The 14,801-nt window shown below is 36.0% G+C and overlaps 2 protein-coding genes across 3 annotated transcripts in view; one reads left to right on the top strand and one right to left on the bottom strand.

The window, feature by feature from the left end:
- LOC144229143 (serum amyloid A protein) overlaps positions 1–14,801 on the top strand; it is a 218,577-nt gene that overhangs the window by 120,195 nt on the left and 83,581 nt on the right. The window lies entirely within an intron of this gene.
- GTF2H1 (general transcription factor IIH subunit 1) overlaps positions 1–14,801 on the bottom strand; it is a 35,867-nt gene that overhangs the window by 16,776 nt on the left and 4,290 nt on the right. For both annotated transcript variants that reach the window (XR_013334363.1, XM_077761108.1), the window contains exons 2-7: positions 10,282–10,450; positions 7,342–7,534; positions 6,412–6,577; positions 5,001–5,094; positions 3,414–3,563; positions 3,201–3,280 (exon numbers count right to left, since the gene is read on the bottom strand). Coding sequence is in view for 1 of the 2 variants with exons in the window: in XM_077761108.1 (XP_077617234.1) it covers positions 3,201–3,280; positions 3,414–3,563; positions 5,001–5,094; positions 6,412–6,577; positions 7,342–7,534; positions 10,282–10,435 (837 nt within the window). In the remaining variant the exon portion in view is untranslated. The remainder of the gene's footprint in view (positions 1–3,200; positions 3,281–3,413; positions 3,564–5,000; positions 5,095–6,411; positions 6,578–7,341; positions 7,535–10,281; positions 10,451–14,801) is intronic.

The following is a 14,801-nucleotide window of genomic DNA, read 5'->3' on the forward strand; positions in this document are numbered from 1 at the left end:
GCCCTGAACCATGCATTTTTTTCAAAGAGCAGTTTTGGATATAGCTAGCAAAATATTAAACGAAGTAATACAATACAGTGGGGGGAAAAAAGCATGGACTTTGGAGTCAGGTAGCTATGGATTCAAATTCTGGCTTTATAACTTTCCTACTATTAGTCTAAGCAAGCCTAAGCTATGTAAAATCAGGTACTAGAGAAATAGATATTTTCAAACATATACTGAGTTTATGCTATGTGCTAGCCCTACAGATAAAAAGTTAATAAGATCTTGTGTCAAAGGAGCCAGAAGAGTAGTTAGTGAGATGCTGGGCTATAAGCATACACATAGTTAAGACTTATACGATGTGCTGTGACAGAAGAAGTAGCCAATCCCACTGGAGGAGAGCAGAGGTAGGTTCAAAAAAGCTTCAAGGAGCACCCTAAGTTGAATAAGTGCTTGCAAGCCAGACATAGAGACAGTGACATTTCAGGGAGAGGAATCTGCTTAAACAAAGGTATAGAAACAACAAAATACATATTATGGGTTTTTTCTGTATTGCAGTACACTTGGAATGAAGGGTGGGCCAAGGATTGGTGAGACCAGGCTGAAGAGGTAAAAGAAAAATTATAAAAAGACTCATATGCCATTTATTCATTTATCAAATAATTACAGAGTACCTAATACATGCCATGTATGGGTGACAAATCAGTAAACAAGAAGAGTCACCCTCTGACCAGATAAAAAGATCACTTTTGAAAATGACAAATGGTATGAAGAAAATAAGGAGGGCGGCATGATATAGCAACTGGATGGAGAGAAGGAGCTACTTTAGATAGACAGGTTAGGGAAGGTCGCTCTTGAAGTAGCAGCATTTGAGCAGATGTGAGGTAGACACAGAGTCTAAATCAAGAAGAGCCTTGCAGGAGTTTTGATTTTAAGTTCAATGAGAATCCATCAAAGAGTTTTACCCAGGAAACTATTATGATCTGACTTATAACTCTTATTGCTAGGGGAGAATAAACTATACGGAACAAGAGTAGAAATAGGAATACCAATTAGGAGGCTAATGTAAGCAACAAAAACAAAAATGGTGGTAGCCTAATAGTGAGGGTCTAAGTGTGCAGATGAACAGGTGTAGACAAACCAGAAATGTTTGTTAGAGGACTTACGGATGAACTGAATTTTGGAGGTGAAGGAAGGGGAGGAATCAAAGACTCCCAGGTTTTGGCTTGAGAAATTGTGTCTATGGTAATGTTCTGTTTTATTCTTTACTGAGCTAGGGAAGACTCAGGAAGACACAGGCTTATGAGGATAGGAATAAAAGGCTCCATTTTGGACATGCTATGCTGAGATGTGTGAAATATCTAAGTGAAGATATCAAGTAAGCAGGCAGATGTATGATTTTGGAGTTCTGGGGTTAGAGAGACCACAGCTACCTGGGATTCATCATTTCTTATTAGTATTTAAAGGAATTGAATGAAGAGAATGTATTCAGAAGGTGGCCCAAGACCATACCCTGTGACAGTTACAACACCTAGAGGATCAAAGGAGAAAAAGAGGCACCAAAGGAAAAAGTGAATCAATCAAGATCTCCATTAAAGGGTTTGGTTATATAAATGTTTACATATCCATACAATGGAGCATTGTACAGCACTAAAAACAAATAATAGTAACACCTATTATTTGTTGAGCACTCACCGTGTACCACGTTCTTTCAACTCTAGTAGCAATCTCATAAAGACCACACTTTTTTTGTTTTGCATTTTTTCAACTGAGATATAACTGATGTACAACCTTTTATAAGCTAAAGGTATAAATGTGTTCATTTGATGCTTATACACTCAAATATGATTACCTTAAAGCTAACTAACATCTCTACCATGTCATATAATTATCACTTTTTGTTTCGAGGTAAGGGCAATTAACATGCTTTTAAGTTTTTAACACAGCACTGTTGACTCCACTGTGCATTAGATCTCTAAAACTTATTTATCTACTAGGGGCAAGTTGATACCCTTAAATAACGTCTCCTCAACTTTCCTACCCCCTCCTAAGGTCAGTACTATTAACCTCATTTTATAAGAAAATTGGGCTTAGGAAAAATAAATAAATACTAAAATCTTTTCCCCATATTAAGCTATAACTCTAAGCTTCACAAGACTTCATTTTTTTCAGGATGATTTAAGAGGGCCATGTTTTAATGTGTTGAAATTCACCAAGGAAGTGCCTGAATGTGGAGAGTTACTAAGAAAACTCAATTTCATTATGGAAATGACTTATCTGGGCACCAAAGATTATTTCCTATTAATTTATAATCTAGACTGTAGGTCATAATTTTACCATTTGTTTCCTCACTTGGAGAGTACATATACTAAAATAAAGGAAAAAGTTAATAAAAGAAAAGATGGGAAGGTATAAGCATGTGTATATGGCTAACAGAAGAGGAGCCAAAAGAAAGGTAAGAAAATGAAAACACAAGTGTGAAGAGAATACTTGAGGAAGGCAGGTTCTTACCCTGGAAGATAAAGCAGGGATGGAATTTGCCCTAATCAAAAGGGATCACATCTTTCTCAGTGACTGGATAAATGTGTAAGTCCAGAGACACGATGCGGAGGTAGGTAGCTCGTACTTGGTGGTCTAGTTGTTGAAACATATTGGATGGAGCTAGCGGGGGGTAAGGGTCACGAATGTGCTCAAGGTCTGGCAAATAGCGGGCTATTAAAAAATGCTTGTTAAATCCTTTCTTTGTCTGCTAATATTTGTCCACATTTCTCTAGATTAATGTCAGCTAGAGCTTAAAGCTAGACTCACAAATACATGTTAAGCCTTCACATATTACCTAGAGAGGTGCTCTGTGGAAGCTAGAAAATTAAGTTTTAGCAACACACACAAGTTCAATGCTCTGAGGCAATTTTAATAGCAAATAGTGCTACTAATAAGCACTTCGGATAAATCACTCCAAATAACAGTGCTTTATATTTTATTTTCAGAAGTGTAATATCTATACTGAAGGCAATTTTTAAACTAGCTGAAGAGCAGGAAGACTGTTTTCTCTTTTAAATTTTTTTTTTTAAATAAAATTTGTTCCTTGTTTTTTGTTTTTTAGTAGGCTCTATGCCCAATGTGGGGCTCAAAATCACAACTCGTAGATCAAGAGTTGCATGATCTACCAACTGAACCAGCCAGAAACACTTCTCATAAATTCTTTTAGTACTGCTTACCTCATCTAATGGTTTATCTTCCAAAGCTGTCAAATCAAGTAGTGGGTTTTTTACTCCTAATGAAACCATGGTTTTTAACCCTAGAAAATCAATGAAATAAAAGTTGGTCAAGTCTTACCTTTCTCAGAAATAAAAAAAGTCACAAACAGCACTATAACTAGAGGACTAGAGAACAGCACATTAAATTTTAGTGTGTGAGGGATACGCAATTACCTTTTTCATCTATTTTGGCACATTCTGCAAAGAGGTCTTTTGACCCTGTATTCAGCCGGTCCCTGTGAAAATAATGGGACTGAAAAAAACGTGTCCAAAATTCCTTTTCTGTCATGTTGTGGGGAACATTTTCTGCATATTTCATTTTTACTGTAGGGGAAAAAAACATAATAGCGACATACAGAATTTTCATTTCTTAAAACTTCTTAAATTAGTTGAAATATAGAATAGCAAAAACTAGATTACTAAAGTGCTCAACTTCATATACTGCATATAATAATCTAATTGTAAATTTAAAATATAACTTGAGAGACTAGGTGAGGCACTATCTGTATGAAACTTAACAAATTACAAGTGAAACCTTATTTTACAGCAAGGGAATTAACAAGTTTCAAAGTTTTAGTAGAAATACAAGAATCAATACTCACTAGGACTATCAGTTCAGCACATCCCAGAAGCTCACAATCCAACAAGCAAAGAGGTTAAGGGCACTGTCTCTTGAGCCAGGGAGCCGAAGTCTGAAATTCTAGGTCTGCCACTTATATCTATTTGGCCTTGTGCAAATTACTTATATCTTTCTGCTCTTGGTTTCCTCATCTGTCCTATGAGGATACTAATACTGCCTACTTCATAGACTGACTTGTGATGACTAAATGACTTAATATACATCAAGGCCTTGGAATGGTGTCTGGTATGTAATAAACACTACAGAATTACATCATTATCAGAAAGATATGAAAAATTAATTACAATGTGATAACTCACTGAGGCAGACACAAGACCCTACAGAAGCCAAGCGGAGGCGTATACCTGCCCAAAGAAGTCAGGATTTTACAGAGGTGGCAGTGAGGCAATGCTTGTGTTTAGTCCTATGGGGGAGTTATATTTCTGAAAGACTAACAGGGCACGGTGAGGAAGTGAGAAGAGAGAATGGCATATGCTTTGAGACAGAACTGTTTGGTCAGCAGAATGACCGAAGTGGTGGGGCTCTCAACTTCTGCTGCACATCGTCAATTATTAAAGCTGGGATCAAGTCATTTATACTTTTAGGGTGGTTTCTGCAAGGGTAATGATTTGTGGGTTAGAAAGGTCACTCTGGAGGCAGCATGAAGAGGGATCTGAATTAGTGATGTAGAGACTATTTACTGATACCTCTGGAGCAGGTCATCTTGTGATACACTGAAGGGTAAATAAAGTTTAAGAACCACTGATGGAAGAATGGGAAAATCATACCAATGAACTGATGACAGTACATTATATACTAAGCCCTTAATAACTACTATATGTCAGACATTGGGTAAGTACTTCACATATATTTTATTGCACTTCATCATGAATAAAGGTAAAGCTTTCTTTCTTTTTTTTTAAACAACTTTGATTTTTAATACTAGAAACAATTTGCCATTCCAGAAACAACTGTAGGGAAGAAAAATCTCCCCTATAAAAATAAACTCATTAAAATTATAAATATTATAACTTTTTTACTTTGACTATTTAAAATGTTCCCTTGCAATACTTGTCTTTCATTTACGTATTATTACTGAATTCATCCAAATATTTCTACTATGTGGAAAAACTGATTCTTACCTGCCGGATAGGTCCTAAATATGGATTCAATGATATCAGAGGTTAAATTGTATCTCAGACCATTACATCCATCTGTTTGGGGCCGAACATCAGCCTAAAATAAAGACCACACATGTATAATTGCTAGAATATTGGGGGAAGATGTATAAGCATATAACAGATACTGGACAAAGGTGGAAAAATGGACTTTCTGAATGAACTAGAGAGACAGAAATATGTCCCTCACCTTTACTTTTGGCATAGACACAGGGCTCAAAGAAGCCTGGCTTGGTTTCACATAATCTTACTGAGGTGTAAAACCTGCTTCCTTGAAAATTCTACATAGACAAATAGGTATGTGTGTGGCCAAAGGCAGATAGTGGAGCTTTAACACAACACTTGTACAGTTACCAAAACAACTGTAAACCTTGGTTACCAAGTAAACAAATTACTATCTGTTTTTTTTTTGTTTTTTTTACGAAAGTCGTCGTCCATTCAATTTACTACTAAGCACCCAGAAAGATGCTAAACATATAACTGGTACTCAAATTTTTGTTAAATGCATAAACACTGCTTTGGTTCCATCAGAGTATAGACTAAATGAATCTCATTTTCTAATTCCACAGATAAGATATTCTCAATCTTTCACTAAAATATATTTAATAAATCTTACTTTTTCTGTAATATCATAATCATTCCACATTTAACTCTGCATTACAAACATAGCAATCATAAAATAAGGTATCAGAAAGCCCTAACTTTAAAAGAATTCAGGGAAACAAGTATTAGTCCAATTGCTAAAAGATTCTTTTATTAAACTCCATTTAATTTCCAGCATGTTAGTGTCAAGTCCAAAAACCAAAAGAAGTTAATTGGCAAAAAAAAGCACCTATTTAAAAATATTTTTTAACATTTATTAATTTTTGAGAAGGACAGAGTGCGAGCAGGGTGGGGCAAAGAGAGAGGGAGACACAGAATGTGAAGCAAGCTCCAGGCTCTGAGCTGTCAGCACAGAGCCTCACACAGGGCTCGAACTCACAAACCATAAGATCATGACTTGAGCCGAAATCAGACACATAACCCACTGAGCCACCCAGGCGCCCTAAAAAGCATCTATTTAAAAAATATTGGATCTTTTTAAAAAATATTTTACCATGGATACCAACGTATCCATTGATTTGCTTTAGAACTCACAAACCATAAGATCATGACTGAAGCCGAAATCAGACACTTAACCCACTGAGCCACCCAGGCGCCCTAAAAAACATCTATTTAAAAAATATTGGATCTTTTTAAAAAATATTTTACCATGGATACCAACGTATCCATTGATTTGCTTTAAGGAAATGCTACGTTTTACATGTGGCATTGCTAACACATATATTAGGATTTTCTTTCTTTATCCCTTTAGAAATCTAGAAGGGTCACATACCAGAAATGCTGCAGAAATGCCAACATCCTGCTTATGATTGGATGTAGAAGAACTCTCTGTTGCATTTATATTTAAACGATTGGCCCAGAATTCCTCAGCACTGATCACTTGACTCACAACAAGGTCTTTATAAAGCTGAAACAAAACAGGATCTTCTTGCAGCATTCTGGTGACAGAATATATTGAATATATTGAACTTCTAGAATAAAGCACCATTTATGTTAACACTTTAAAAAGACTTAAAAAAAAAAAGACTTTAACAACATGAAACAGTGAGACCCACAACTTTCATTTTATGATGATGGAGCAACAGAGGTCATTTAGTTCATCTCTTAATAATTCAAACAAAAAAAAAAACATTTTTGGAGGAAGAAATGAAGATAAATGGAAGTAAGTCTGAAGAAGTAAAGCCTACATTCTTTGAGGGTTATTGGGGTTATTCATCTCCATATCCCAGTGATACAAAGGTCACTATGTCTGTATTTGTATTGTACTATATTCTCTTCTATAAATAAAAATGAAAAGAGTAGAGGTATGCGTAAGATTTTCTGTACACTAATTTTTATGGTAATAAGCACTTGGAGACTTAAGCATGGATGGCCTGGAAAATATTGGCAATGGAATAATTCACCTTATCAGAAATTCTCATTACTTCACATGCTTTCACAATTTTTCTTACAGTGTGATTTTTCAGGTTTCTCATTCACAAACACATTCTAATAGTTCAGTGTCTTCTCTGTGACAGAGATCTGGGAGAAGGAATTAAAGGACCATGGCACCTTTGAATCTTAGTTCTGGTCCTCACCAGATAATTAAGGTTCAGGCAGTTAATTTAATGTAGCACAAAGCATAAGACAAAACAAGCTATTACTCTATTAAGAGACTGGAGAGGACCTAGTGACCCTTCAAAAGGCTATTTTCCTCTTTCACCTGTTTTTCTCTTCCAGTTCTTTATTTGCTTTCCTCTTGAATTTGGGCAGCAGCTGCTGAAGAAGGTCTTTCACTGCATCTCGCTCTTTCACTGCTGTGCTTTCATTGGAAAAATGGAAGTTAGTTGTGTCCCCTGCATGCAACACCAGCTGTAGCTGAATTTTAGCTTTTCCTTCTGGACTGATTTTCTGGCCTAAAAAGAAGCATGAGGCGAATTAGATAAGGATACCCACACTGTGGAAATCGTCCTGCAATAGGCTACTTTTCCTCCCCAAGAAGATTCTGAATTCCTTTGGGCTTTAGCTGCCCTGTTCCAATCTTAATGCTTTTGCAGAAATGAACTCTTCTCAAATAATCCCATATAATCAGAGCAAAGTTTAACAAATTCACTAACACTCTGCTTCCTTCTTCAGTACCCTCTTTGTGTCGCACTTCTCACCCACTGCTTCCATCACCAGATACTAAAGGGCTTTTGTTTCCACTCAACTGGGGCAAATCTCTAAATAGCCAAGGAGTCCTGACCCCACCCTGAACAGCTGCCTCCAATCAACATTATCATTAATAAAATTGGTTTGTCCTAATTCAAAAAACTCCAAATCACAGCCCGTGTCTTACTACCTGCAAAGAAGAATGCCTAATTTTACATTTGAGAAATCTGGTGTCATCACTTCAACCAAGTGATCAAACTTCACCTTATCCAGAATGGGACAACCTGACACTATGGGCTTTCTGAGGTGACAGAATAGTAAGTAAATACCACCACCTACATGTTGTTCTTGCTGCAAATGTTTAACTTGAGTATAATCAACACTGTAAACCCTTCAGTTTACAAGAAATACAAGTATGCATGAAAATAATTTTAAAAGAACCTTGAGTGGATAAGTAGACATAATCAGAATGTATGATATTTGACAAGTCTCTAAAGACTGAAGGGACTACAATTACATATGTGAATCCAGATTGGATATGGTTTAAAAAAATTACTACTACAAAAGAACATTACCGGGACAACTGGAGATGTAACAATGTTCTGCTTATTTACTATTAAAACTTTCTTGGTATGAAAATATTACAAAGTAAAGTGTATGCACACATAAGTGGGATATATTGTATAGGTATGCACTGTACCATTCTTAAAAGTTTTTCTGTAACTTTGAAAATTTTCATAATAAACAGAGGTTGAGAACGTCAAAATACACCTACATAACGGAGAACTTGTACTCTTAAAGAGTGGGCCTCATGGCAATAGTAGTTCCTGTCTTCCTCAGAGGAAGAGAGATGGAGGAGCTTTGTCTATGAAATGGGGGGTTCATGATAGTGTGAACATGCTGCCTAGAGCTCATGGTCCAAACCACCTAACCCCTAAACAAACTTTTTCAGTCAAGATGCTGCTTCCAGACCAGCTTCCAGACCAACAGTCTAGATGAAATATCTTACTACCAAAAGCAGCAATACGGAACAATGTAGGCTGTCAGCCAGCTGTTTCCATTTTTCCAAAACAAACCATCACTCTTTTTTACGCATCTTTTCTCAGTTACTACTGTAGCCTCGCTCTATCTTGCCTCTTGACTCGAAGATGCCTATTTCTGAAGTTTTGTAATTAGCTAACCTAACTGCTGATTCTCACCGTAGTAATTTATTGCTGATAACTTTCAATGGCTTCTTTCAGAAATGGGCATTCTTTCAAATATTCAACTTAAAATGGATACTGATCTAGTGAAGATCTAGATTTAGGTATGCATGCTCCTTCCCAAACACTGAGAAAAACTGTCAAGAAATAGGAGAAGAGTATATTCTTTACTCTGTGTTGTGGGTATCACAATGAGTGTGTGTTTTACAGAGCTACAGGATCAACTTCCTGTTTAAGAGAAATGCTAATAGAGAAAGTTCCTAATTTATGAATCTCTTCTGGTACAAACGTTAGTCTGTAAGAGTACTATGAGGAATTTGGTGAGGTACTTTTCCCAAAAAACAAAGTTTTAAAAGGAGCTAATATTACCAGAATAGAGGACAAAAGACCAGACAGCTTAGGCAGTACTTAATTATGATGAATTTTAACAGCATTTCCTTTTGAAAGTTGAAATTCTAAATTATTTCAGTGGAAATAGATGAAAAGCTTGGTCACTTCCAGCAGCAAAGTTGAAGTAAATCCTTAGGGCAACTGTTCACACACAAAGGACATTTACAAATTTAGCACCTACCAGTTGAAGGCTGTGTATTTTTTGAGGTATCACAGTCTTTGAAATCTACCTAAGATTTTATCTTGGAGAAGAATTTTATATCCAAGAAAACAAATGAATCCATATTAAGGTCACAGTTCAGATACCACAATTTGCTAAGGATACTGTGCTCTATACTTCTCCTCTCTATATTCAATAAAAAATTGAGTTTATCTTCTCAACAGACGATGGCCACATAACCAAAGATGAACTAGACAACTTGCTTAAACAATACAGTTTTATTAAAGGGCAATCTGGCATCATCAATCAACATTTTAACGCATGAATCATCTGAATCAGTAAACCCACTGCAGGGATGTATCCCATACATACAAACTCACAAAGATACTAGCACACAGACCTACACTGCAATACTGTTTGCAATAAAAAGAATTCTGAACACTTCCTGTCCTTCAAAGAAACTGATTAAGTTATGATTCTATATCCAGTGGAGTATTATGCAACTCCTAAAAGAGGCGTTGTGCGGAGATTTTTATGTGATGCAGTTTTACATATATAAAACTATACAAACTCTATTATTATAAAGTGGAAAAGGAACATTATAGAATAATATATGTTTAAGCGATCCCACTTTAAAATTATTTCAATATGGTTGGTTTTTTGGACACTATAATAAAAAAAATCCACAAAGATTATATAAGCAATCTTCTTATAAAATTACTAGCAAATGTTACATCAGACCTTAGTATAGCTGACTTACATTTAATATCTGCATACATATGGCTGATTGTAAATCTATCTTTGCCTTCAGGTGCCCAAGCAATCCTTTCTGCCATGAGGTATAAAGCTCCATCTTGCTTCTTTTGACGCACCTTCTTTACAATCAGCAAAACTTCTTCAGATGAAGTTGCCATGATGCCTAGAAAGTGCTACAGAGACAAAAGATTTCACATCTCAATTAGGATCAAATTTGTTGACTTCTGGAGTCCTTTCCAAATCTAAACCTAAATTGATAATAAGGAAGAAAAAAGTCACTGATTCAAAGTTGAAGACAAAGTTGTATAGCACTATCCTCTAAAATCAAATTTATTATTTGCTCATTATCATAGGTTTGCACTTACACAACACAGTTTATGACACTTGGCAGTCTTTAAACCATTTCTACACATTCTAATCAGAGTATTTTCAATTTACTTTTGGTTCCTCAGTAATATTCTTAAATCTTAAATGTATGATTTGACTACAGACATGTTGTCTTTTATCTAATCTACGTGTAAAGTTGTAGAACTTTAGAATTATGACTCTATTAAATATTTAGTTAAATTTTGTTTCAATTGAAACAAATGACTAAGGGCCACAGGGTTTGTGTGACCTTCCCAGAACCACTCTCAGAGCTGAAACCACACCCACGTTTCCTGATTCCTGGTCTAAGTTTCTTCCTGTGTACTTTAAAAGAAAACTGTTAATACTTAACACCTCATGCAACAATGTGGATGGAACTAAAGTGCAATTATGCTAAGTGAAATCAGTCAGGGAAAAATAAATATATGATGGAATCATATGTGGAATTTAAGAAGCAAAACAGATGAACATAGAGGAAGGAAAGGCAAAATAGAGAGGGAGGCAAACCCTAAGAAACACTTAAATACAGAGAACAAACTGAGGGATGCTGTAGGGTTACTGGGTGGGTGGACAGGCTAAACAGGTGATGGGCATTATGGAGGGCACTTTTTGGATGAGCAATGGATGGATCACTAAATTCAATTCCTGAAATCATTATTACATTATACGTTAACTTGTATTTAAATAAAATTTAAAACATTAAAAAAACCCAAAATAAATAAATACTAAAGAAACAATTCTACTTAAAAAAATTAACACTTCAGATGCTATTTCCCCCACCTTTCAACAATCAAATGTCTTCAACTGTTCTCTAGTTCTTGGCTGAAGATTCACTTGTATATGGCTAATTCATTACCTAGGAAACAGCCTTTAGTTACCTCCACTTCTTTCCTCCCCAGTCCTGAGATATCTTAAATACTCAACTGAAATCCTACAGGCTTAAGTATGGCTGCCTGGAATATGAGGCTGAAAGGGAACTTGCGGCTGTAAGGGCTTATCAGGAAAGAAGCCATGATTGATGGTGATGTCTGCCATGGGATGAGATGGGAAAAAGTGATAGCACAAATATCCCATATATGTCATTTCCCGTGATGTTATGACTAAAATTTTATTCCCAAAGAAATTATTTAAAAGTATAATTTTAAAACATTTACTTCTTCAGGTATAGTTTAAAATATAATTTTAGACAAATCAGCATATCTAGATATTCTAAGAATTAAATTTGCCCTGAGCAAACAAGTGAAGCCTCATTGAAACATTTTTTCTGGAGGTTAAGACAAACGGGAACAATGAAATACTGAATCTGCCATTAGTTATTTGAAATAATTGAACTTTTTTTAAATTTATTTTTTAAAATTTACATCCAAGTTAATTAGCATATAGTGCAATAATGTCTTTAGGAGTAGAATTGAGGAACACTTCTAATTGAATGAAGTGGGGAAGTAAGCATAAGCAGGAGTGGCAGGCATTAAAAATAATGGAAACCAGGGGCGCCTGGGTGGCTTAGTTAAGCATCTGGCTCTTGATTTCAGCTCAGGTCATGGTCCTGGAGTTTGTGATATTGAATCCCATGTTAACTGTAGTTGACACACGTTACATAAGTTTCATATTAGTAACATAGTAATTTGATGAGTCTATATGTTATTTTATGCTCACAAGTGTAGCTACAATCAAAAAAGTCATTCAAGCAGGAATTTAGAAATAAAAACTACAAATTAAAAAAAAGCAAAATCTTAATTTCTCTGAAGCTGATTTTCTCAATTTTGAGTAGCCAAACATTCTCTTTCATAGGTACCCTTACAGGCTATTCTACCCCAGGAATGGAAAGAAAAAGGGTCAATGTGAACACATTTATTCAATAAATTTATTGTATTTACTTATTCAATAAATATGTACTGAGCCAACAAGTCTAGGATTAATGAAAGATGAATGTCTGATAATAATGATTTCTGCTTTCAAAGACGTTCCAGTTCGTAAGATATGTGTGTGTCAGTGTATACAAATAAGAACATGTAAAGTTCCAAAGGGAGATAAAAAATGTTCTGAATTAGGATTTAGAGGCCATTTCTTCACAGAGGATGCTTTGCCAAAGGTTTGTAACTGATTTTTTTTAGTGCAAATAAAAAAATTTGGGTATAATTAACAAATCACGAAAACCACGAAAATACATCTTAGGTGATCTGTTTGATGTATTTTGACAATTGTATACACACATGTACCATTACTCAAAATAAGAGAACATTTCTACCACCCCCCAAAATTCCCGCATGTTCCTTTCCATTCAACTCTCTTCCTCTCCCCCTCCAGCAACTATTTTCTGATTTCTATGCCACAGATTAGCTTCTGTCCCTTCTGGTTTTCGTAGAAATGGAATCACATACTATGTATTCTGTCTCTCCACCTAATCTGTTTCTTGAAATTCACCATATTATTACATGTATCAGTAGTTTGTTCTTTTTTATATTTAGTAAATTAGTTATGAATTGGGTCTTGAATGAGGATTTTGACAGAGAAAGGGAAATAGGCATTACAGGCAAAGGGAATACTTTGGGGCAAAGGCTTGAGACTTGAGACTCAAGGAATGGTAAGTAGTCTGTGCTGGATGTAGTATAAAGTACATGATAAAAATCAGTGGGCTATGGAGTTTGATGGTTAAGATGGAGACAGACAGTACAGAATGCCACCCTACTTGGTAGACAAGAAAAAACCTCTAAGGACTTTTGAATGGGGTAGCAATTTGTATTTTAGGAAATCAATCTGTGGACAGTATGAGAGAGACTTAAGGGAAGGACTAGCAAGGGTCTGAACCAGGCTGGTGGCAGCAAGAATGGAGAGGAGGGGATGAGGAGGAAGCCGGATAAATAGGCAAGCACTGAAGGAGGTGTCACAACTGCTTGCTCATACCTCACTCCTAAGCCCTACTGACATGAGTACAGTAGAACAGGTTTGAAAGTGAAGACATGGAATTCAGTTCTGGATATGAAGAGTGTGAGGTGCTGTTGAGTCATGTAGGTGGAGATTAATTAACTTGTTTTTCACTTGCCATTGAAAACATTTCCTTACATTGTTTTATAATCTCCAGTTCTGATATCTATAAAACATATATGATAAAGATTAAAATTCTTAATATATATAATGCCACCTTTTAAATGATATTTTATCCTCCTAAGATTTTCACTATAGGGTTATTGCTGCTTAAAAAGTTTAAAAACCACTGTTTCAAAACATGATTTAATAACATGAAAAGATACACTGTTAAGTGATCAAAGAAAAAAAAAGCTTGTAGTTTGATTCTATATTCTTAAATTTTAAAAAATTATCTAAAATGTACTCAAGGGGTGCCTGGAGTGGCTCAGTCAGTTAAGCATCTGACTTCAGCTCAGGTCACCATCTCACGGTTTGTGGGATTGAGCCCTGTGTCGGGCTCTGTGCTGACAGCTCAGAGCCTGGAGCCTGCTTTGGATTCTGTCTCCCTATCTCTCTGTCCCTCCCCTGCTCACACTCTTGTCTCTCAAAAATAAATAAAACATTAAAAATTTTTTAAAAACTAAGTAAAATCCACTCAATATGGTAAGCCTGACTGGCTCAGTTGGTAGAGCATACAACTCTTGATCTTGAGGGTTGAGAGCTCAAGCCCCATGCTTATATCAAAAACCAATAACTCAATGCCTAATATGTGCCAGGCACTGGGCTAAGTTCCTTAAAGACATTAACTCATTCAGTCCCAGTAAACAATCCTGAGATAGGTTCTATTAATTAGCTCCATTCTGGGGCGCCTGGGTGGCTCAGTCAGTTACATGTTCATGGGTTCGAGCCCGCGTTGGGCTCTGTGCTGACAGCTAGTTCAAAGCCTGGAACCTGTCTTCGGATTCTGTGACTCCCACTCTCTCTGACCCTCCCCTGCTCACGCTGTCTCTCTCTCTCTCAAAAATAAATAAAACACTAAAGCAATAGTTCCATTTTGCAGATAAAAGAAACTGGGTCTTAAAAAAAATCAACACTGTTTCCCAAAGCATCAAGGAAGTAGCTAGGTTTTAATGTGGGTCAATCTGACCTTGGACTTCCACCATGCTATTTTGCAAATACTCATGACTTGGAGAGATATACACCCAACTTCACAGGGTTACTTATGAGTGATGAGATTACAGATGACTTGAA

Source organism: Crocuta crocuta, unplaced genomic scaffold, assembly GCF_008692635.1.
Source record: "Crocuta crocuta isolate KB4526 unplaced genomic scaffold, BGI_CrCroc_1.0 scaffold233, whole genome shotgun sequence".
In the NCBI taxonomy this organism is placed as follows: Eukaryota; Metazoa; Chordata; class Mammalia; order Carnivora; family Hyaenidae; genus Crocuta; species Crocuta crocuta.